This window comes from Zalophus californianus, chromosome 8, assembly GCF_009762305.2.
Source record: "Zalophus californianus isolate mZalCal1 chromosome 8, mZalCal1.pri.v2, whole genome shotgun sequence".
Classification (NCBI taxonomy): Eukaryota; Metazoa; Chordata; class Mammalia; order Carnivora; family Otariidae; genus Zalophus; species Zalophus californianus.
The window spans coordinates 71,659,240-71,684,647 of record NC_045602.1 but is presented as its reverse complement, the minus strand read 5'-3'; the positions used below and the strand labels follow the sequence as shown (position 1 = coordinate 71,684,647).

Genomic DNA, 25,408 nt, shown 5'->3' with positions numbered 1-25,408 from the left:
ATTTAATATCAATAGCATGAACTTCTGAAGCCATGGTACTTAAGGGATATCTATAAATGTCTATAGTTGCACATTGAAATCTTTGGTTTTTATAGAAAATACACAGCAAAATAGTTAAAATTATTCCAGTAGTGCTAGGTTTAAGACACTTAAGAAGATCTAGTGACCATCTAGTGAGATGGATTATTGGTAATAACCCTATAGCTAACACTCTCCACAACCCCGAGATAACTCGGGAAATGGAGTTCGAATGAACACTTAGTTTTCAATTCATTTTTCCCCTTTGACCAATAAATTCATGTCTGATGGAGGCTGGAAGTGGGTAATCACCTAGGAGCTCCTATGTCTCAATGGGTTTGCTTTGGTCAAATGACTGTTTGCTGCAAAATTATTTTGATTCACTCAACTGTGGTTTATCTTCAAAAACAGGTAAAGGCCTGAGGGTAAAATGTCAGCAAATTTAAGTTCTGCAAAAGGATCTTCTAAAGAAAAGCTTACAGTTATCCCCTCTCAACAGCGAGTTTCACATTCTGAGCTGGTGTTAACACCTTTCATGATGAACTGTTGCTAATCTTTAGGTCACAGGAATGAAAATGGGCACTGCTTCTGTTGGGGTGAACTTAGTGAGGTTCCTTCTATTGATGGGAAAAATTCCCACTGTGTGCTGCCACGTAACAAGATAATGGACTTGCCTTTTAGTGTATGTGCTACCGAAGCAAGGGCTATACTTGCCTTTTATGGACAGGTGACTCCACAGCTCTGAGGCTCATTGTTGTAAACATCATTAGTGCTTTTATTAATTAATCTTTAAGAGTGCTCGTTGTCTCTAAAACTGTGTGTGTTCTTACTTGTATTGCTTTGGACCATATGCCTTCCTTCCAAACAACCTCTGTCCCATCCAAGAGCATACCAAAGACCATCTCCTTGCTTCAGAAAGCTTGCAGGTGAATTGAGTTCAGGCTAGTACAGATGAAATACTCAGACTGGTGTAGTGCTAAACCGTATGTTACTTACTGAGTGTCTTAGGAGTTCAGAGAAGGGGAGAACAATGTGGGTTGGAACAGTCATGGAGGACTTCTTGTAGGAAGGAAAGAAAACCAGATTTCTGGGTGAGTATAGAGCTTTATTGGCCTGAATGAGAGAAGTGAATGCAAGTGGCTTGACCACAGGAGGGCTGTGGGGGAACAGAGGAAGATGGAACAGAAAGGGAAGGAGGAGGCAGTATCTTAAGGACCTTTACAACTACATAGGGAAATGTGGACTTGATGGGTAAGTGATTGGAAGTCACCTTAAGGTGCTGAAAGGGGAAGTATGACTTGAGGACTCTCTGAGCAGAGGAGGCCCATGTTTTCACCATCCCATAACACCGGGCTTAATAGTGGTGGTCAGGACAAACCAATTGGTGGTTGAGACCCTGATGCATAACCCACTGAACTGAGAAAAGTCAGGAAAGAAAGACCCTCACCCTCTCCATCACACATGCTAGCCGAGAATGCAATTCTTTATCTGTATCCTACCCCAAACCCACTATGGCAGGGAATGATCAATTCTGAGACTGTGCGAATCAGCTCTTTTAATCTATGAACTGAGGCCGAAATAGAGTTCATGCCAGGGACTGGAGAGCCCAGTTGAGATGCTTTAGGCAAATTTGGTTTAGGAAGGGTATACTGCCAATTATGTGTTCAGGTCAGGGATCTATAATTTTTGCCAAAGCACATTTCCTACAAGCTAAGGCTGATTGTTGAAATTGAACTCCTTTTTCTACCTTCTAGTTGGTTTCCCATGATAGGGAATTTGTTTGCACCTAGTTGAGTCTTTTTTTTTCTTTTTACATTTTAATTCTATTATTTAGTCTCCTAGATGAAATGAACTTCTTCCTCCTGACCACTCTGGGAGAAGATAGTTATCCAATGATGGATAAGCAGGAGAATAGACTGGGCTTGATTAATACACGAAAAGACTTCTTACCTTGGGCTCACTGATACTGAGATTTCTATTTACCACAGAGCCTTACCGATTGGGAATTTGAATTTTTACATACGTTACCACTATATAAGATGCTAGCTAGCTAATGTGTATTCTCTGAATCACTAAAGATTGGTTAGGTGTAGAATCCTGCAATCTTGGAGTTAGATGGCAGTGTGTAAGAAGCTGTGGTACAATGAAAAGGGGCTTGTACTTAAGATTAGGGACCCTGGACTTGAATGCCTTTCCTCTTACCAGCTGGACAATACTGAGTACTTCACTTGCTTTTTCAGAGCCTCAGTTTCTCTGTACAATGACTTTATGTAAAGAATTACATGAGATAGTGGAGAGCCTGGTTTCCTGCCTCCCCCATCTCCTAACTTCAAAGAACTGGGACCATTTAACACATGTTCAGCTTAAATTGCCCCCCCCCCCCATCTGGCCTCCATGGAAAATAGACTCTTTAGTAATGGGGGTGGATTTAATGAGCCCAAGAGCAGGATTTTAAAGAGCTCAGCCCTGTTAACGTGGCTGCGTATTCTGTTTTGACTTAATATCCTGGCTTAATAATCAGGCTCTGGTCCTCTTCTTAGAGCATAGAGCAAAGCTTTTGAAACTAGCATCTCCAATGCTAGAGGATCTGGGTTCAAGTACCGCCTGTACCACTTCTTAAGATGTTTGGCCTTAAGAGTGTTAGGTCATGTCTCTATGACTCCCATCCTTCATCTTGTACTCAGGGAAATGATAAGATGCACCTTACAGGAAACCTTAGCACCATGTTCAGGCACTGTTCTTGGTCTTTCTCCAGCCTTGTATTCCAGTTGCACCAAGACCCTGCATGATTTCCAGGTTCCCCTAGGACCTGGACCATGTCCTGCTTCTTTCCAGTTCTCATGGGTACTGAAATGGCATTTCCACGTCCAGGTCAATGTTGTCCCTGTGGGACCTCCATGATGCCAGAGCGGGTGGGTCTGTTATCTGCTGCCCGAGGCGCCTTGTACTCTCTTGCAACACCAGGAAGCCACAGCTACATTTCCGAGATTCTTCTTGCTCCCTCTCTCTAATTTCCTTTGGCTACTTCTGATAAAGGTGCCTGAATCAACCTTCTTGCCTGTCTGATTCTGTGTTTCTGGGTCCTGACTATATTATCACCTAGAAGTTTGTGGGTCATCTCAAGGAAAATTACTGCAAAGAGTTGACAAAATTGAAGACTTAGACATTTTTAACAAAAATAAAAGTGATCCAAATAGGTTTATATTTTCTGTGATAACAAATGACTTCAGAAATAATTCTACAGAGCAGATATTTTTAAATTAGGCACTTTAGATTTGTCTCTTTAAGGGAAAGGTGATATATATATATAGATATGTATATTTTTTTTTGGTAAAGATTTTATTTATTTGACAGAGAGAGCACAAGCAGCGGGAGGGGCAGGCAGAGGCAGAGGGAGAAGCAGATTCCCTGCTGAGCAGGGAGCCCGATGTGGGACTCCATCCCAGGACCCCGGGATCATGTCCTGAGCTGAAGGCAGTTGCTTAACCAACTGAGCCGCCCAGGCACCCCGGAAATGTGATATATTAATAATGAGGAGGAAAACAATGCATTTGAAGAAATTTATGCTATGTAGAGATAATTTGGGAAAAAAATGGAAATAGTTAATTTATTGCTGAAAATGATACATGTCATCATTGATGAAAACTCATATATTTTAAAATTATGGAAACAACTTTCCAACCTGTTCAAGTTTTTTCACTGGGTTTTGAACACATTCGCTGAAAATATAAAAATGCAATATCTTCCAGGTAGTTTGTAAGAATATCTGATTGACATTAGGGAAGAAAATTTCCTACCTAAATTTCATAAACACATTAGCATGAAAGTATAGGATTGAACACTGAGTCTGATTACTCAGAGTACTGCTGTAGGCTCGTCTTCCATGAGATCTACTTATTTTAGTGACACTTTGTTCTCAGCTTTGACAGACCTTGAAAGCTAGTATTGATACGACCTGTGAGTTGCTTTTCCAGTGTTAAACTAAGGATTAAAAAATAATGAAGCACATCCTATGACATTGCTTTCTCTAAAAATATTTTCACTATAATTAGTGAGAGTAAAATAGGCTTTTTGTGCCATATAAAATGTTATATAATGAGACAAGATGTATATGTAAAAGCATATTATTATTCATCTTGGTTTCATGCTTTAAAATATTTTTTGTGTATATTTTGTCATGTGCACATTCATACTGCAATTGTATGTGTATCTACTTTATAAGTAAGGTTATTTGGGGATGCGTGTTTGCTTTTTTTTTTTTTTTTCCGCCTGTTGGGGTGGAGAATCAAGACCATATTGTCCAAGGTGTAGGATATTTTGCATGGAAAAAGAAGCCTGTAATTCTGAAGGGCTGCCAGGTGGAAATGGTGATAGATTTGTGTTGTGTTGCTCTAGTTAGGTATAGGATTAATAATAATACTGGTCAACATTTATTGAACATTTCCTATGCACCAGGCACCACACCAAGCACTTAACATTGATCGTTTTATTTATTCCTCTTCTCTACCTTAGGAGACAGGTATCATTACCATACTCATATCAGAGCGTGGGAGGCTCAGCTGATAGAGGTCCAGTAATTTTCACAAAGCCACACATAAGGAGGGACGAGCTGGAGGTTGAGTCTATATCTTTCTGACTATAAAGTTGGGGCTGTTAACATTATCGGGCTTAGCATAATGACTGACTGTCGTTCATTATGAGGGTTGTCCACAGAGGAATGAATGGACTGTATAGCTAAGCACTTGGCTCCTTACCTCTGGAAATGGTTCCAACTAAATGCCCGGAAGGGTTGCTTCATCAGGGGCGTGATACTGAAATTTATAATAAGAAACAAATTTTTCATGTTTGTCCCCCTTCATTGTGCAGAACTTCTGGGTTGATGAACATGTGGAGATTTGGGGAGAGTGGCGGTCATGGAAGCTCTCAATCTTTTCCTCACACCTTGCCCTACGCATCTATTCCATCTGGCTGTTCCTGAGTTATATCCCTTTATGATAAGCTGGTAGCTAGTAAGCAAAATGTTTCTTGGAGTTCTATAAGCCACTCCAGCAAGTTAGCTGAACCCAGGGAGGGATCATTGTCAAGTGAACTTTGGCTCACTTTCTGCTTGCATCCTCAGAGCTTTTAGGGTGGCGGTGGCCCCCTTTAGATGACCACCTTGAGAGGTAAGGTAAGAGACTCTGAGTAACTCCTCTAAAATTGTATGGAATATGTTAGCCACAGAGTAAGATTCGTGCTCCCAGCCCAACTATTAACCTCTACACATACCATGGCTGGGTACAAAAAAATCATATGCTCTAATGGCAAACTGAATCAAGGAGATAAATATTAGACAAAACAGGCCTGAATGCAAAAAAATTAAAGTTTATGATGGGCTAATGTGCAGCTAGCTTTCACCATTGATGCTATTTGTGCTTCCAATTCAGAGCATGCTGTAGGATGCCTTGGTATGCTTAGCTAGGGCACATCTCATGTAACAGAATATCCACGTTGGTTTTGCCTAAGACACCAAGGGATGAGAGATGCTACATTCCAGTTACATAGTTCTTAACCTCTCATGCAAATTGAAGACAAAAATGGTGTAGAGATCTTGCGAGAAGGGCATCTGGGGACGATTGTGAATACGCCCTTCCCATGCCCCTCCATGAGGAAGTGTGGGGGTTGCTAGCTGCGTCACATAGGTTGAGAAAGGGACTCGAAGAAGACCAAGTGGCGGGTTTGATAGCAGTCTCTCCCTGCTTAGGGGACATAGAGACCAGTGTCTGACTTGGGCCAGGTGAGAGGCTGGCTACAGTGGCAGTAGACCAGAGGACTACTTTGGGAAGTAACTGAAGTCTTAAGAGCTGGTTACACAGGTCACAGTTCTGATCCAGACTTCTCTCTGATGAAGGAAGGACTGGAACAGACCTTGGCTTACACTTGTGTAGCACATATGATTGACAAAGCTATTGCATGTTATGTCATGTGACCTGACAGTGAGTTTCTGAGATGAGCATGATTATGATTCGCATCTTATAGATAAGGGAGGCAGTGCTCACAGACGTTAAAAAAAATCATATTTCTAGACTCAAACCAGAAAGAATCATAGTTAACACATAGTTAACCAATTACCTTAGCAAGGGTTAGGCTGCGTTGTAAAGGCCTTCCTGTATGGAAGTCCTTTAGTCCTGCCCACACTCTAGAAGAAAGGTAGTAGTATTAGCTCCATTTTATGGATAACTGAAACTTTCAAAGCCTCCGTTTTCTTGACTTGTCTGCTAGAAAGTGGAAGAAATGGCATCTGAACTCTGCACTCTGGGTCCTGTGCCTTTCCTGCGATGTTTTTTCTGTTATAGCACATTGGCTACATAAGGACTTTTAAAATCTAAAGTTCTCTCTAGGTTAGATTCACTGCCAACAGAGCATTGCCAAGTGGCAACCTTTTGGGACCTGCTTGGATGCCAATGTAAGAATAAGTTTAATCAAGCTACCAATTTGTGGCAAGCAGTTACTTTTAAAATACATAGGGGAGTCACAAAATAGTATTTTAAACAGTTTGCACACCCTTCCTAACAACTCATTTCTAACATTAATTATTTAGGAAGTTATTTCTTAGGTACACTTTGACTTAGCCTGAGTAGATGATCACAAGTTCCAAATGGCAAACATTAATAAGGTGTCAGTCTTGTGCTCAGAACACTGAGTACATTATTGGCTTCATCCATGCTCTACACCTTCCCTGCTGTGGTGTGCCAGAAAGTGGGATGAACTGGGTTGGAGGCAGACATTCCTGGCTTCCATTCTATCAAGTACATAATCTCTGACCTTCAAAATCCTCATTTGTAAATTGGGCAAGGTACACGCGTACCACTTTTGGAAGATTGGAAGATGAGATGAATAGATGCTCAAAAAATACGAGTTTCCCTATTTTTCGTGCCCCAGGATCGTTTCTTAATCCCATTTTGTGAGGTTGGGCAATTCAGTCACTGTCCATGAACCTCAAATTTACCACCCATAAAGTGGAGCCATCATGAAGTATCTCCCAGGACTTTTGTAAGACTGTATCAACTAATACCAAGTGCAAGTGCTTTCTTTCTAAGTTACAATTCCTGTTACCCACCCCCATATCATCCATCAGAGCCTCTTCCAGTTAGCAGTTCTTGCTCTTTTTGCTGCTTCAGACTTTAAAAGCAGTCCCATACCCTGTTTTATCTTCTCCCTTCCTTTTCCTTCTTTACGACAACCTTTGGAAGGAGAGAGGAACATGGCTTTTCTCCTCATTGTGCTTGAGGCCCAGAGGGGTCTGGTTCTCACTGGCAGGACCAGGGCTGGAACCTGGGTCTATGGCTCTTCTTGATGTCTTGCAGATTGACTCTGTGTCCACTTGGCTCCTGTGGTTCGTTCCTTGTCCAAAGAGACCTCGACGGTTGACCTTGGTTAAGGGGGGGGAATCACCTGATTTCTTCCCCACAGCTCCCCCCCCCAATATCCTGCTGTCTTCCTTGCACTGCTATCTTTGAAACCCAAACTGGTGAGGGAGGAGCTCGCTGCCTCTTGAACTGAATGGTTTTTTGCAGGTTGTTCTCTATGGGTGAACTCATGATTAAGCCACAGCAGAACATTTTTGTAATGTCTGCTGCAGATGAAGATATTCTTCCTTAGAGCATTTGTCACTTCAGCGTTCATACTCTGTAATGCCCTCAGATAGTCCTCTAAAAACAACCCCGTCTTCCCTTCCCCTACCCAGATGGATAGGTTCAAACTCAGACCTGCATTTTCATTAAGGGCCTACTATGTGCAAACCCTGTGCCCCATGGGGGCCCAGAGGTGAATTAAACACAGCCCTTACTCTGGATTTTCTGACAGCAGAATCGGGGTGACATCTCCCGTCACTTCATTGCTCCCCAGTCCTGAGCCACTTGATATGAGCTGACTGGTGAGTCCCCTGGGCTGTGTTCCTTCTGCACCCATGCCTGGGGAAGACCTCTTCCCAGATGGGCATGTCGAGAGTTTGGGAGCAGCAGGGCCATTCTGCTAGAACATGCCTAGGTTTTCATGTCTTTGTTCTTAGCCGACAGCCAACGAACACACATTGTGAAAGAAAAAGCAGATGAGATAAATGAGGGCAGCAAGGAAAAAGTGGGTCCCTCAACAGGTATTAAAGGGAGGCGAGAACCAGGTGCATGAGAGCTGCACAGCCAGCATCCTCTAAAAGGAAAAATGAAGAGCTGAGTGCCTTTTTTTTTTTTTTTTTTTTTTTAATGCCCGGAGCTGGGGATCTAGCTATGAAGACAATCTAGTTCCCACCTTGGAGTAGCACAGAATCTGGTAACTAGAGTTCTCTTGTGTCGCCCTCGCTCTGTCTTTGTCCTGCCTGCCCCGGCTGCCCATCCTGGCCTCCAGGGGCTGCCCCCAATCCTTGGGGAGAGTCCTGTGTTAGCTCTAACCTCTTAATGTGTGGTGTCTCCCAGGGATAATTGCAAGTGTAAAAGGGTCTGCAAAAGACAAAAACACCCTTTAAACCTCCCAACATTGAGGAGACTGCAGTGGTGGAAGATGAGGCAGGAGTTCATTTTTCATGGAGGTGCTGCTTTGCCTGATGTCTTCAGGTTTGCTGCTGGAGTTGTAGCTCCTCCTGCCTGTGCCTGAGGCAGCCCCTCCTGGGATCTGGCCCTCCCAGGCCAGCTCCAGTGGCTGCCGACTGCTGTCTGCCTTTTCAGCCTCACCCCCACTTCTGTGGTCTCCCAGCCTCTGCTGAGGCTGGCTATGCTCATGTGTGAGGGACTGAAGTGGCAGTGATGGATCCTATGCCTGTCCTTTTAATTCCAGGAATTGAGCTTCTGCTGTTCCTGATTTAAGAGTAAATCTCTACCTGGTTTAAGTACTTAATGTACCCAGAGGATCTCAGCTCTTGAAAGGTCTACATGAATCCTGGAGAAGAGGAGTCTGATCTGGGAAATACAGTGTTCTGCAGGATGCTGTATTTTCCCATTTGCAGAGAGAATTTCTCCTTCCATGCAAGGCATCTCATGCTGGGTCTGAATATGCTGAACTGAAGACTGGCAGCCATACCGGGAGCCCCAGATTTGTGAAGATCACGGTTTAGACTAGAGAGTTAGATCTTAGAGGATGTGTAGTCCAGTTTCCTCTTCTCATTAACCTCTTTAAGCATATTATGTCCCTTTTGCAGATGAAGAAACTGAGACCTAAAAGGATCAATCATCACTATTGGGGGAAGTGGGAGCTATGCTAGCACTGAGGAAGACAACAGGGCTGAGCTTCACACAGCTCATCTGAGACTTGTTTCTCTCTGAACCCTCACTAGACTTGTCTTTACATCTGACTTCTGGTGATGACAGATAGGCCTTAGTTCAAAATTAACGAGGTAAGGACACACCTACCTCATGAGAAGGTATATGCAATGAGAATACAATTCAGAGAATCCACAAGTGGGTTGAGTATGGTTGCCTAGGTGCTATTGCAGTGGATCCTTTGAGACTTAGGTCTCCCTCCAGAAACCTCCATACCTGGAGCCTATCATTATCAATTCTTGGGTTGCACATTGCCTTTTCTAGGCATCTCTTTTAAAAATGGAAATTCCTCTAGGAAGAAGAACATCAAGACCTGAACGTATTGATGTACTCTGATAGATCAAGTCATAGTCTTGCTGATGGAAAAGACCCAGGCTTCTTGTAGGAGAAAACACAGGAAACGGGTTAGAGGAATGAGGAGGGGAGGTGAGCAGTATGAAAACATCACCCTCTTGATGATCAGGCCCTCAGTTAAGAGGAGGTTCTTGCCCTCCTTGAGCTGACATGCTCAGGCTGAAATCTCATCCTGAACTTCAGAAGGAAAATCTGACCATAGTTTTCCTAGCGTTGATAATGGCAGGCAGAGTTGGCTCTGCTAGACATCTAACTGTTAAAAGAAACAATCATATAATTTCCATTGTGCCCAAACATTTCTGTAGTCATGACAACATCCTTAGATCCTTACAATACTGACAGCCAGGGAGATAGCTAATAATTTCTTTCCAATAATCACCAGCCCCTGTGTAAAAGGACTTCTGGCCCCATCTGCAGGATGGTCTATGTAGGAGGTGGTTAGGGGAGGCATGGGAGAAGGAAGGCTTTGGGGGTTACTGGAGGTGGGGGGCAAAAATCCCTGCAGTCCCTTGGGTCCATGTCTCACCTAGACGTAAATCACGTATCTCTTTTTTGGAAATGTGTCCCCCGTTGAACCATGCCTCCCCAATCCTCCAGGTGCCACCATTACTGTGCCCTGGGATTACAGAAGTTGCCCCTTAGCAGGTCTCCCTTGAGTGTATAGTCTGTACCCTCCTCCTGGTCAATCTGCAGCCCAAATCATTGTCATCTTGTCACTCTGCTGCTTCAAAATCTCTTATGGCTTACTCTTTACTCTGGTAGTAGGCCTGAACTCCCCTGCCTTAATTTCTTTTTTCTAATCTTACCAAACCCCATCTATCTTAGTGCAGTCCTGCTCCTCAGTGTGTATCTTCTTTTTAGCTGGGACTCAGTTTCTCCCCCCTCATCTGCCTGCTTCATGGTCCTTTTACCTTAAATGCATTTGTTCATCTCTTTTTTTCACAGGAAATTCCTTCTTTTTTTTTAAATTTTATTTTATTATGTTAATCCCCATACACGACATCATTAGTTCTTGATGTAGTGTTCCATGATTCATTGTTTGCATATAACACCCAGCGCTCCATGCAGTACGTGCCCTCTTTAATACCCATCACCAGGCTAACCCATCCCCCCACGCTCCTCCCCTCTAGAACCCTCAGTTTGTTTCTCAGAGTCCATCGTCTCTCATGGTTTGTCCTTCTTTTCTGTCTTTCCAAACTTTATTTATCCCTTAAGTTGCAGCTAAGTGCTGCCTACCCCCATGAAGCGTCCCCTGACTACTCCAGCCCAAAGCATTGGGTCAGTCCTCTCATATATGACCAGTACTGCACAGCTCTACAGATGTGTTATTGCCAAGGATTAATGGGTGCTAGCCAGCCTTTTCTCCACAAAAGACTGAGCTCCTTGATAGCTGTCCATAGATGTCTCCTATATCTCTCACAAGGCCATCCCCTCCATCCTTTCTCAACCACCCCCTTTCTAAGACATTACACTCTACTTGACCTGCTTTATCTTTCATTATACTAGTAACACCACCTAACATCATCCAACATTGTCTCTTCAGCTGGAATCTAAGTTCCATCAGGGCAGGGGCTTCATCTGTCTTGGCACTGTTTGTATACCCAACAACTACTGCAAAGCCTAGAATATAGTATGACCTCAATAAATGATTGTTGAATGATTGAATGAGTTTTTATTTATTGGCCAATTCACATCCAAAATGATGGAGGAGAAAAGGGGAGGCACCAATCCTTTCCACTATGTACATACTTCTGAAACCCTCATATGGTCCTTTTCCCATCAGAATAGAGAGCCAAACTTTGCTGTTACACACAGAATACTCCAATTCACAGGGACATTGCACATTCCTGTCAGGAGAGCCCTGCAATCAGGGACTACAGGCAAGCCTAGCGTACTGCAGCAAAATGCATGGACTTTTACTACCCTGCCTACTTCTTGGATTGGTGTGAGGTTCCAATGCAATAAAGTATGATAAAAAGTGTTAAACTGTAAATCAAAGTAAAAGTAGGAAGCATAATCCAACCAGCTGGTGGTGTGAAGAAATGGAATTTTTATGGCGATGGCTAAGGGATATTGTGGACGAGTGTTGAAAATAAACGTTAAAGGGAGGGGTCGGGAGCTGTCCCTTAGAACTCTGAAGAGTAATGCAGTTTTGCTTGTTTGGAAGGACCTTTCTGGATAGGTCAGGAGTTCAGTAAGAAGGATGCCTTTTTCCTTTGAGAAGCACAAATGATGTATTTCCACATTTGAATGCTGGTCAGTGGATTCTTTGCGAAACAAAAAGTTAAAAAGGCTTTCAAAAACTTGAGGAATACTGGAGGGGGAAAATATCCTACCATCACCACTGCTGTCATTACCATCATCAAATTAATCCTCACAACAGTCTCAAAAGGTAGGTATCACTTTGTTTTCTTTAAGCATAGGGGAGAACTGTGGTACAAAGAGATGAATTCTCCTATGTGGTCTGTCTTAGTTAGTAACAGGGGCAAGTGTTTAATAGGAATTGCTAATACTTATTGAGAATTTTCTAAATGTCAGTCATTGTTCTCAGTAACTTCTTTCCTACACTACAAAGGTGCAGGTAATGTTGTTCCTGGTTTATAGAAAGGAAAACTGAGACTTGGAGAAGTAAAACCATTACCTAAGGTCACACAACTGAGAAGGGGGGGGGGGCCAAGACCTGAGCCCGGACAGGCGGCACTACTCAGTGCTGCTTCTTGAGTCCTTTGAGATGTCCAACATATGGTTCAACTTTTATCATCAGAGAAGCTACTTTTGTTACTCATTCTAAATGAAATGAGAAAGTAATACAGAACAGAGAGTGAGGGACTTAGGGGAGGGATGGGGAAGAAGCAGCCTGAATTGCTAAGGTGAGTCCCAGTGAAGACTCTCTTGGAATTATCCCTGGCTGGAGAAAGCAGATGGTGTGGCTACCATTAACAGGGATCCTAAGGAGGGTCTAACAAGCCTGTGTGTGAGTAGAAGATGGTTGTCAGTTGGGGAGGGGCCCTTCCCAGCTGTGTGAAGGGTTTGCTAAGATGGAATTAGGCTTTATTGAGAAGTAAAGAGCAATATGCAGCTGCCTGAGAATTACATTGACAGGATGCAAAGGCAAGAGAATATTGTGTAAACCTTATTTACAGATCAATAGGTAATCTTTCATACACAAAAGGTCAGCTCCAGGAAGGCAGAGCTGTACAGAAAGAAATACTGCCCGCAAATACAATATTGACTTAAAAAATGCACCCAGATGAATCCTTTGATGTATATTCTTCTAGTCAAAGTACATTTCTTTATTCATGAGTTTTTTCTAACCACTTTAGGTTCCTCGGTGAAGTATGAAGGCAGCAATGAAGATCATTGATTTCTATTTGTCTTGAATTCTGTGCCATCAAATGATCAGCATGAAATGGAATCAGTGCTGAAAATTTCAAAACAACATTTCTAAGTGTGTGTGTGTGTGTGTGTGTGTGTGGCAATTAGGATGCTCAAGTCAAATGGAAACTTACCTCTAACCCCTTGTTAATTTCCTGCTTGGGTGGCTGTGATGATACACATTTATCCTGGCTTCATGAAATAAACAAGTATTCAATCCCCTGGTCCCCTCTGGATTCTTTCATCCATTTTATGTATCTTCGCCTTGAAGCAGGTAGTTCATCATCCCAAAGAATATCTGAAACCGTCGCCATCTACTTCCCCCTAGCTGCTGGATTGTGCGGCCATTATGATGGCTGCTCAGACACAGGTAAGCATGGGAGGAGAAGGAAACTCAACTGGGCTTTGTTTCCATTATGGGCTCACTCAGATTAGAGGTTCAACTAATTTGCATCCCTTATCGGTATGGAGATTTTTTCAAAGGGCCACAGCCTGAGCCCCGAATAGAAGTATTGCTGGTAGAAGTGCTGTTAGAGTGCGGAGTTGCTGGGGTTCCCAGGGTCACCATGTGCCATATCAAAGGAAGACTGTGCAGCTGGGAAAAGCACACCCTTGGCAATAAAGTCAAAAGACTGAAGATGGACCATGCTTCCTCTTAACTTCCTGATGGAGATCAGCATGCCAGGGGATGTGGAAGAATTTTACTCACTGTAGAATTCTATGAATATTTTTCTCAGAGTAAGCAAGGAGGATACTTGGACAATGACACAGTTCCTCCACACTGCTTACAAGTTCTTTTCTCAGATGCTCTGAGAATAATAACCTCCTCTTATGAAAGGATGTGGCTGGAACTGGTCACCCACAGCTTTGTTTAGACTTGACGGGAGAGCCAGGTGGGACTGGGGTGTCGTCAATACCTCAAAGTGAGAAAAGGACACAGGGCAGGGGGAGCGGGGCTGGATTTGATGACTGATGGCATAGATTTTAGCTTCTTCTGGAGTCAAAGTCATAGCCTGGCCCCTCTCTTTGGTCACAGTTCCCATTCCTCTCCCTGAGGCTGTGCCTTCCATGCCCACAGCCTCCCAAGTTCTTCCCCAGCTCTCACCCCCTAGAGGGAAGGCTAAGGGTCCTTATTAATAAGAGTGAATGGTGTTGACCATAATGTATAGGCCAATATTGGGTCTAATTCTAGATCTCTTGATTTCAGACTTTGCAATGATTCCTCATCCCTTACGCAAATGCTCCCAGCCCACCATTCTGGCTATTATTCGTGCTGTTATTATTCGACACTATGGAATATGTATGTGTAGGGGTGGTTTTCTTTTTGGATCTGTCCTCTGCAGGAATGCTTCTCATTACATGTATGTGAGTGGCAGTCCTCCTGTGGATGTCTTTGCATACCCTAACATGATTTTATTCTGTTATTAAAGGCTCTGTGGCCCCCATATTCTGCTCAGACTTTTTCTAAGAGGAAAGGGAGAGAAAGAAGGGAAGATGGCAGTTGGGAGGGAAAGAAGAAAAGAAGGAATGAAATAAGCCAACTGGGTAATAATTTTATGTATATATAAATTATTTTTTTATAATTTTATGTATATATAGCTAATAATTTTATGTATATATAGCTTTTTTTTTTTTTCTTTTCTAGAGAGAGAGAGGAGAGCACGTGCACATGAGCAGGGGAAGTGGGAGGGGCAGAAGGAGAGAATCTTAAGCAGGCTCCATGCTGGGCATGAAGCCCAATGCAGGGCTTGAACTCACAACCCTGAGATCACGACTTGAGCCAAAATCAAGAGTCAGATGCTTAACCAACTGAGCTACCCAGGCACCCCTGTTTGCATAGTACTTACAGTTTGTATACTGAAAAACAATTTGCAAGGTGTTTTTTACAGGCATAATCTTGTTTTTCACAACCCACCCTATTTACAGATAAGGCAACTGGGGCTTAGAGAAGGTACTTTGCTATCTACCTAATAAATATCAGTATCCCACCCGGAATCTAGTCCTTCTGCCATCATATATAGTTTTGTTTTTTTTCCTTTTCTATACCGCTCCATGAAATGTAAAGGCATTTCCCAAACTTGTCTTATTGAACTCATGACAAACAGGGTTAAGTAAAAGCTGAAGGTCTTAGTGGCCACCATAACTCTTATTCAGCCCTTACTGGACTTTTCCTGAGAGTGGACAGGTAGACTTTTGTTGGCCAGAAATAATCATCCTACAAAATACTCAGTTCATTCATTAATGTTTTTGAATACTTCATAGTTTGTGTAATATTTTCATATATATATCTCACTTGAGGGTCCTATACAAGTGCATCTCAGAAGTCCAGGAATTGGCCCAAGAGTAAATGATGGGGTGAAGGTGAAGTCTTAGTTTTTTTAATTCTAAGGCCCATGCCTTCTCTGTTAACCCATATTTCCTCTACTATCATGTGCCTAATCCATGTTAGCTTCTGCAGACAGTATAGCAAGGACCATTTAGGAAGCCAAGACTCCCAGGTCTGAAATTAAAAGAGGGCATAACCCTGACTTCTGAGCCTGAGTGGCTACACTTGTGGGGCACAGTGCAAAATGAAAATGCAGGGCCCTTCGTTAAAAAAAAAAAAAAATGTTTAAGCCTTTCAAGACAGTGGCAGCAGGGAATTAAACCTAGTGGGAGGCCATCTGCGTGTGGGGTGCTTTTGAGCATGGAGCCCTGTGTGACTGCATGGGCAGCGTGCCAGTGAAGCTGGTCCTGCCTCTGACATTAACTCAGGAGTGAACAACCTTAATTCTTTCTCAGATCCTTTCCAGGGCTCCTTTTGGGAGAGGAAATTCCATGTCATATAGATTCTGTTCTGTTAAATCTTTTATTCCCTTAGTCAGTCAGTCAGCTGAGGTATACAATGGCCCAGTGTTGCTCATTGTACCTACTAACTCCAGTTCTGATGGATCAAAATTTAGGGTCAAAGTATTACTAGCAGCTAATAGTAATATGAGCATTTACCATGTTACAGGCAGTGTGTAGAACTTTTTACATACTTTAAACTGGTTGCAAAGATGGCCTCAATTCCTTATCCTTCCTTGTATCCACACACCTTATTTTGTGATTTTGCAGCTTTTCCCATAAAAAAATGGAGTGTGTTTCTTTAGCTTTTGAATCAGGGCTGGCCCCCTGAGTTCCCTTGGGTAATAAAATCCTCCAGAAGAGACAGTGTGCTAATTCAGGGTGTAGGTCTCAAGAGGCTTGCAAGCTTGAGCTCTCTCTGTTGGAAGCCCCCGGACTGCCATTAGAGTAAGCCTATGTTAGCCTGCTGGAAATGAGCACCTCTTGGTGGAGACCTGTCCTCTCAACTGAGACCATCAACAGCAGCCAACCCCCTGTTGACCTGCCACCTTACTGTAGTTACTTAAGTGAGCTTAGCTGAGGTCAGGCAAACAGAGTCCAGGTCAGCAGACGTTCCATGGATCAACTCACAGATAGATGAGAGATAATATATAGCTGTTGCTTTAAAACTCTTTTTTGGGGGTGGTGGTGGTTATGCATTATTATGTTAATAGGTATCCGATACGCATCTATCATTATTATTATTTCCATTCTTGTGACTGGGAAATAAACTGTGAGAGATTAAGTTCTAGCCTGCTACAATGGGCTTAGTGTGACTTCTAGCCCAAGTTCTTATGTGGTATTTTATGGAGCCCTATCATAGCACTCTGGGCTCTGTCAAGCACTCAGCTGTTTTGGAAGCCATCTGAATGGAAGAAGCAGTGTTCTTGTTGATGCGGCATGCCCAAAGGATGGAATTCAAACACTAGGAATCTCTCTGCTGATAAAATACCATGTCTATTTTTAACTAAAACTTACAAAATAAAACACTATAATGTATCAAAGAAAAAATGTATATATGCAGAACAAATGAGATGCTTTTGAGGTCAAGGTCAAAAGCTAAATGCTAGCACAAATAATGGCTGCATCTTATTAACACTAAATCATGACTGAGTTCTGCAAGAGGTACATATGACAATTCCATTAATACAAATCATGCCTTATGATGTCTGTTTTAGTAAATGAAAACAAAAATGCAGTTATATTAGTGGAACTCTCTTATACAACTAAAATAAAATTCACCAGCAAGTGTCTCCCCCCTTCTATGTTAACCCACATCTATTATAAAAAGCAGTTGTTCCCCAGAGTAGCAAGTGGACGTTCTGATAAAACAAGAATACATAATTTGTTTATAGGGGGGGAACCAGAATATAAGAATTCTTACAAATATCGGAGGTTGGGAAGGCTCTGGAAGGCATCAGGGTCTATATATAGCAGGTTGTTGGCCTTTTCAATTCTACTGTAAAACAGGAAAGAACATGCACATGAACTCAACATTAAGGAATGCTGTAGTATTTTTCACATTACGCAAAAGGTGTCTCAGTCATTCACCTATCCATCCATCCATCCATCCATCCATCCATCCATCATTTCAACAAAGAGTTGAGACCACGTGCAGTTCTTTTACTACACTAAACTGTGCAAACTAAATATTAACCCATTTGGTTCTCATAACTAATGCCCTCTTGGCACCTGTTAATCATAACTGAACAAAGCACTGGCCAAGTGTGTCCTTTCCACCCAGCACACTGCGTTTTTAACCAGTAAGTGTCTTTTAGAGACCTCCTCACGGTTCCTCTGAGGCAGCCAAGAGGGCAGAGATGAGACTAACACAGGGAAAAGAGATTTTGTCTGCTCTGGAGACAAGAGTGCATGAGATGGAAAACAATAAAAGAAGGTGAAAAGAAGATGGGAGGAAGGGGAAGGGTGAAGGACAAAAGGGGATTAGGGAAAAAGCAAAGAGGCGAAGGAAAACAAAGATTAGGTGGAAAGCAGTGGACATCTCTGATTTTAACCAAGAAATTGCAGCCGACAGTAGCTGGGAATGGGCTGGTGATTCCCTTCATGCCGTAGGCTGAGGCTGCTCTCAAAGCTCATGAGAAGTGGTGACTTCTGCCCTCGTTGGCTTTGGTTGGGTCCTGATCGATAGTCTGGAGGTGAGCATGTTCACATTTGGATTCCAGCAGAGAGAGACTGCCCTCTCCTCATCTTGCTGGATCAATGTATATTTGCAGAGATGCTCTGTGTTAATTACTTCCTCCCTGTTTCATTAGCTTTTATATTGCAGTAACCTGTAGCTACCCAGATCCAAGTACCAGGTAATTAATTATTTTAAGTACAGTCAGTGCTACATGGGGGTGAGCACCTCTCCGTGCAGGGAAGAGATGAAAGAGCCGTTCTATTAGCTCCACTGCCTGCTGAACCACAGAGAGGGATGCTTGCTTGACCCTGCCCAGAGAGCTGGCTGCCCTTTGATTCATTTCTTTGACATTCCCTGTGGGTCCGAGACCCTGGTCAACTCTCTTTTCCCGACTAGGATAAGGAGAGACCAAACAGAGAAGAAAGGAAGGAACAGGAGGGCAATGGGGGAGAACGAGGGAAGGCATCGGTTGCAGAGGTTTAATGGCATTGAGGAATAATGCAGGTGGGAGGCAGAGTGGGTAGAAGGAAGGAAAAGGGAAGGGGCAGCAGTCTGCAAGTATGGACAGATCGAGTGTCATTTCTAAACAAACATGTGAATTATGTGAATGTGTATATGTAGATATGCTTGGCAAATGCGAAGAGGTTTTTAAAAAAATACCAGAATTGGGATTTATTTTCAAGTCCTTATCCTGCTGTGGATTTGGCTGGGTAACTTCAGATAGGTCTTGCAACTTCTCTATGTCTTTCATCCTCATCTGTAATGCTAAGAAAAGTGGTTCAGTGGCTCTCCTAACTATGTTCTGTGGGAATTTTGTGAGATATTAATACATGCCCCACAGAAGAAATTTTTCCAGTGATAATGGTTGAGAAGCCTTAATAAAATATCCTCCTTGAAGATTCTAAGTATATATTTGCATGGTATATGTTCTGAGTTTTCTTATAGTAAGTGAATCTAACTTTATTCGCCCAGTGTTTCCTAATCTTATTTGACCATTGAGTCATTTACCTTTTTTAAAAAAACACTTAATACACAAACAATGAATCATGGAACACTACATCAAAAACTAATGATGTAATAATGTATGATGATTAACATAACATAAAATAAAAAAACCACTTAATTTCCCAAGTGTTTAATGATAAACAGAATATATTTTGGAAAAATAGGGACCAGATAGTCTACAGTCTCTTCTGGCCTTGACATTTTATGATTCTATGCATTAATTTATTGTAATTATAGGCTGGTATGAAACAGAAGTGCATCTGTATGAATATTGACAGGTGTGTAAAACTAGAATGTCAAAAGAGAAAGCAAATTGGGTTATAATACGGAACCAAGGATCGTTATGACATACTTACTCTATGCCTGTTGATGTTTTAGATCTAATTTATATTTATCTCCTTTATTCATCACAGTGATCCTGTGCCATGCACTTTTATTATTATTATTCTCATTTTACAGATTAGAAAACTAAGTCTTGGAGTGATTTTGTATCTTGGCCGATATTTCATGTTGATATGCGGCATGGGCTAATATTCAAGTGAGGGTTGCTTATTTTTAACTACATTATGTGGGATTTATTTTGGACTTTGCCTCTGGAATATTAAGCGAGAGGATGAGATAGAGGTATCTGCAGTCACAGAACAAGGTTCTTGGGTCTATTGACAAAAATCTGGGAGGGAGCAGGACAAGACTGGGCTCTGGGCTGGTCCCGGGATCGCCAGGCAGAGAGACACATGACAGTGCCTTTTGGGCTGACTTTGACATCTTAAAATGGAATTTTTTCTAAAGATTTTATTCATTTGAGACAGAGGACGTGTGAGTGCATGAGCAGGGGGAGAGGGAAGCAGGCTCCCCGCTGACCAGGGAGTCTGATGTGGGGCTTGGTCCCAGGATCCCGGGATCATGGCCTCAGCAGAAGGCAGATGCTTAACCGACTGAACCACCCAGGCGCCCCTTAAGATGAATTTCTAGAGATCCGAGGATTGAGCAGAGATAGAGCCTTCCAGGGATACACACAAAGTTTAAGGCTACTGCCAATGAGCATGAGCAAACCCCATAGGATCTTGCTTACATTTCATGTAATTTGGGCAGGTTGGAGAACACGTTTGCCTCTATCACTTCCAAGACTTCATTCTGTGAGATCTCTCTGCGAACAAACAAACAGAAAACAAAAAACGAACCATATGATTCAAGTCGGTTCAGTTATACTCCGCAGGTGGATTAAGGGCTCGGCGTGGCGCCTCCAGCCTACAGTGATTCATGAGACACACACAACTCTACCCCTGCCCTCAAAGAAGTAAGCTGTAGTAATGAGATGAAGCTAACACATGAGATGCTGATACTTAGAGAAGGCTGAGAGGATTAAGCCTAAGATGATGGCTTAGTTAGCTTAGAGAATATTCAGTCTACAGGTGTGACAGCTGAAGCCCGGAGAAGGGAAGGAGAATTGATTAAAGCTACTTAGGGAATATACAAGATGAGAATGAACTTTAGGTTCCTTAGACCCTGCAGGGGTCAGCAAAGCTTTTCTACAGGGCTAGACGGTGACTGTTTTTCGGCTTTGTGGGTCATTTGGTTTCCATCACAACTGCTCGGTTGATCATACAGTGCAAAAGTGCCGTAGATAACAAGCAAATGAAAGAGCATGACTGCCTTCCAATAAAACTTTATCTATAAAAACAGATGGCAGGCTGGATTTGGCGCCCTGGGCTCTAGTTCAGTGACCTTGCTCTAGACCATGGAGTCAAGTTCTTCTCTCCGCTAATCTAGCTTTGGGAGATGAGAACCTCAATTCAGTCTCTTTTAAAAGGAGTGTGGATTTAAATACCTTCCCCCTCCATACTATTCCCCAAGCAGGGTTGTTACTGCAAGGCCTTCCGTCTTAACATCTTGGCCTAAAATACCCAGAAAAGATCTTTCAGGTTTCAGGTTGTTGTTTCCCCCCCCCCCCCCCCCCCCCCCCCGCCGGAGTAATCTGAGGGCAGTGGAGAGTGAAGTCCACTCTGCCAAAGCCCAGAGCTTGAGAAGATAGAGGGTGGCCTAATCACTTAATGTTTATAAAATGGCTCACAGATGAAACGTGCTATTATTAGGTCTCCAGAGGAAGGTTCATGCAGTTTTAATGCGGCAGCTGAGAGTGTCTCGGGAAATCTCATAGGCAGCATGCTTTCAAATTGGCTGAGGCAGAAGCAGAAGCACTGTCTGCTGGCCTGGGGTTTAGCTGAAGAGCTCTAGAAAGGCTCTTGATCAGGGGAAAGCCTGATGGGCAGAGCAGGGAGGATGTTTTACAGGGGAGGTGTGATTATGATCAGCAGGCATCTCAGTGAGGGGGGCTGGTGACATCTGGAGCTTGTCAACTCAATGGCGATGGGTCACTTCTCACGAGGGAGGAGATAGTTTGTGAGAGAAAAAAGCCTTCTTATTCTATGATAGCATTTTTCATGACTCACTTGATGAACTTTAGTATTCATAATTTTTACAGTTGAACATAGATAAGGGTGGTGTGTGTGTGTGTGTGTGTGTCAGATAGAACATGTTGGCTATTGGCCATTTATTTTGCTCCTCTGTCCTACAAGTGGAAGGAGTACTGGGAGGTACGGGAATGAGGAGGGGTAGGAAAAGGGTGGTAGACCTAGAAAAAGAAGATGTTAATTTGAACACTTAAACACTTAAATTAAACAATTCACTCAACTTAAAGGAGTTGAGTGAAAAGGTTGCACAGGGAAAGGTAAGTCATGGAGGAAGAACTAGATGACAGGGCTTAAATCCAAATGGGGCCACATCTTCCAAAAATGATTTCCAGGTTCACTTACTGCTACCAGTAGGTTTGGTTCACCACTCATGGTAATATCTCAGCCTAGTATTGCCTAACAGGTAGACATTTCTCCTTTCCTGAATTCATGTGCTGAGAGTTCCCTTATCTGGATTTCCTCCCTCCACCCCTCCTTCCTTCCGTCCTTTTGTCAAAGAGAACTACAAATTATTAGAATTAAAAGCCAAAGAACACTTCAAAATTATTTCAGAAGGTAGTTCATATCTTATAGCCTCACCTTCAAATACAGGAGAGGGTGTTGGGGTTGTGTAGGGGGAGGGGGAGCCTTTGACTGGATGAGGCTTGAGGAGAGGTGAACAATACGCAGCAGTGGAATAGCATATCACTGAGAAATTCAGGGATCTTGTTCTAGTCCAACCTAGGGGCCATCTCTAGTTATTTCTCTTATCATCAATTACATATCTATATTTATCAGCTACTCCATATATATTCTCTCTACTCCTTTTGACATGCCTGTAAAGTATTTTGATCTCCATGTGAATAAACAGCCCCACTTGTATGCAGAATCACCTCTGGCTGATTGCAGGGTGGCAGCACTTTCATTTTTTTTTAAAGATTTTTTTTTTTAATTTACTTATTTGACAGAGAGAGACACAGCGAGAGAGGGAACACAAGCAGGGGGAGTGGGAGAGGGAGAAGCAGGCTTCCCGCTGAGTGAGGAGCCCGACGTGGGGCCTGATCCCAGGACCCCAGGATCGTGACCTGAGCTGAAGGCGGACACCCCTGCAGCACTTTCTTTTACACATCCTGCCTCCCAGGCCGCCTTGGTCCCAGTATTTCCACTCCTGTATTTTAACTCAAGATAAATAAAAAGGTATGCCCTCCCAAAGACTTGTAGACAAATGTTCATTACAGCTTTATTTGTAATGATGAAAATCTACTCATCAATAAAATGCAACAAACTGTGGATACAGCATGGTTGAATTTTTAAAAAATTATGTTGAGTAAGAGAATGCATAGTGTTTAATTCCATTTATATAAGGTTCTAAAACAGGAAAAACTAAGATATAGTGACAGAAATCAGAGTAATTGTCACCTGGGGTCTGGGATGGATGTTGCTGACAGGGAGGAGGTGAGGGGAAACTTTCTTGGGTGATGGAAATGTTCTATATCAAGATTGGGGAAGTAGTAACATGAGTGTACATGCTTGCCTAACTTGTTTAACCTTAAAATGGTGCATCTTGGGGAGCCTGGGTGGCTCAGTTGGTTAAGAATCTAACTTTGGCCCAGGTCATGATCTCAGGGTTCTGGGGTTGAGCCCCACATCTGGCTCCTCATTCAGCGAGAAGTCTGCTTGTCCTTCTTCCTCTCCCTCTTCCCCCCACTCATGCTCTTTCTCTCTCTCTCAAATAAAATCTTTAAGAAATGGGTGCATCTATTTTATTGTGTATAGAACATAAGTAAAGTTATTTGAAAGATGACTTTTATGCAAGGGAAAGAGAATAAACTTTTTGTGTTTTGAGAGCTCTGAATTAAGAAAATTAATAGAAGAATCTTGGTCATATTTTTTGGCCAGAGGTAGTGTTCAAATCCTAGTTCTATCCTGCTGATTCTAAGTAAGCATTCTTCCCCTCCTGGTCATCACTGCCCCCCATCTGTAAAGTGAATAGTTGGATTTTATCATAGTTTCTCAATCTGACTGCATGTTGGACTCTTCTGGTGGACCTTAAAAAAAATTCCAAACCCTGGATCCGTACCAAAGAGTTGGATTTATTTAGTCTGGAGTGGGACTCTGGTATTATTTTTTTTCTCCCTTTAATTTTCCAAGCAATGGGGATACCCATATACAGGAAAGATTGAGAACTGCTGGACTAGATGATCATTAAGGTACTTTTTAGATCTATGAATTTTGTTTTAAAGTTTGCTTCAGGAGCAAGAAGGGACAATTTTCCCTTGGTTACTGAGACAATAAATTAGACAAATAAGGTTCTTGGAGCACAAGATAATGAGAGATGATGAGGCAAAATAGTAGCTAGATAAACCAAAGATCTAACATGGAAGCAGGAGTAAAACAGAAAAGGCACTAGTTAGGTTTAGTTTTTTATAAGTAAGAACATTTATTTTTTATTTAATTTTATTTAATTTTATTTATTTTTTTATTCTTGATGTAGTGTCCCATGATTCATTGTTTGTGCATAACACCCAGTGCTCCACGCAGAACGTGCCCTCTTTAATACCCATCACCAGGCTAACCCATCCTCCCACCCGCCTCCCCTCTAGAACCCTCAGTTTGTTTTTCAGAGTCCATCATCTCTCATGGTTCGTCTCCCCCTCCAAACTTACTCTCCTTCATTATAAGTCAGAACACTTAAACAAAAAGTCACAACATTTCAGATGTTAAATGTGTAGCAAGAGCTGTTGTGGGAAGTGTATAAGAACACTTATTTAGTATTGATAATTGACAGTATTTTTGATTATGCATAGCTTCCCTTCATTTTTAGTGTACCTATGTAAAGTGGAGTTAGTGGAGCCAATACTCTCCAGAGAGGTTTAACAAAGGTTACCTGACTTGACTAAGATAATACTCAGTGGTGAGGATCATTAAATTGGTCTTTGAAGGGAGGTTGTGGAATCTTTACATCCAAAGAACTTAGATAATTAAGAAACCATCCTTTGTCTCAATAACTTCAGTTAAGAATTTTCTTTGCAATTGTGACAAATCATTGCAATTGGCACAATTCCAGCTGTGGTGGCATTTTCTTAGAGGCAACAGGGAAAAGGTTTGTGAGGAGAGGAGAGCTCTAGGGATGTGATAGATTAGCTGTTCTAAGTGTGATCTTGTGGTCTATATGGCCAAAAGTATTTTCATAATAATGCTAAAATAGAATTTTTTCCCTCTCACTCCTTGAGGATATAGTGGAGTCTAGGGGTTACTCGATGTGTAATATGGCAACAGCTATAATGGAGAAGCAGATATGAGATTCCATCTGTCTTCTATTAAGCCAGATGCTGAAAATTTTTGCAAATATGTAAAACCATGGTACTCTACACACTAATTTTTTTGAAAAGACAGTTATTTTGCATAACAATTATTTATGTTAGCATGTAGGGATTTATTTTAAAATGGACTGACAAAATGTTTCCTAGTTTTAACTTCTAGTGTGGTAAATGTTGGTAGCTATAACCCACACAAACCCAATCTCTTTGGTGTCTTTAATAACTGTTAGAGTGTAAAGGGATTCTGAGATCAGAAAGTTTGGGAAATGTTCAATGTAGACATTGAATGCCACTCTTATTGGGTGAGAGATCCTGACTCTGTGGAAAGCTTATTTCCAGAGATGAGGCTCTACTCATCTTTTAGGATAGTGCTTCTCAATTGTTCATGCACAGGTGAATCACCTGGGGATCTTGTTCAAATGCTTCTCCATTGGGAAGATCTTGAGTGGGGCTGGAGGTTCTGCATTTCTAATACCTCAGGTGATGGGGATAGTGCTGGTTTTGACTGCAAGGCTCTTTAGAAGAATGGTAGTAACACCCCACCAGACCTTTCTCCACGTCACACACATGGTTGGATATGAAAAACATGAT

The 25,408-nt window shown here is 42.3% G+C and overlaps 1 protein-coding gene across 7 annotated transcripts in view; it reads right to left on the bottom strand.

Annotated features, from left to right (window-relative positions):
- FSHR (follicle stimulating hormone receptor) overlaps positions 1 to 25,408 on the bottom strand; it is a 166,773-nt gene that overhangs the window by 30,327 nt on the left and 111,038 nt on the right. For 4 of the 7 annotated variants that reach the window (XM_027622140.2, XM_027622144.2, XM_027622141.2 and 1 more), the window contains 2 exons: positions 20,120 to 20,194; positions 17,287 to 17,361 (listed from right to left, as the gene is read on the bottom strand). In XM_027622140.2, coding sequence (XP_027477941.2) covers positions 17,287 to 17,361; positions 20,120 to 20,194 — 150 coding nt within the window. The remainder of the gene's footprint in view (positions 1 to 17,286; positions 17,362 to 20,119; positions 20,195 to 25,408) is intronic. The other 3 variants (XM_027622142.2, XM_027622145.2, XM_027622143.2) reach the window with 1 other exon arrangement.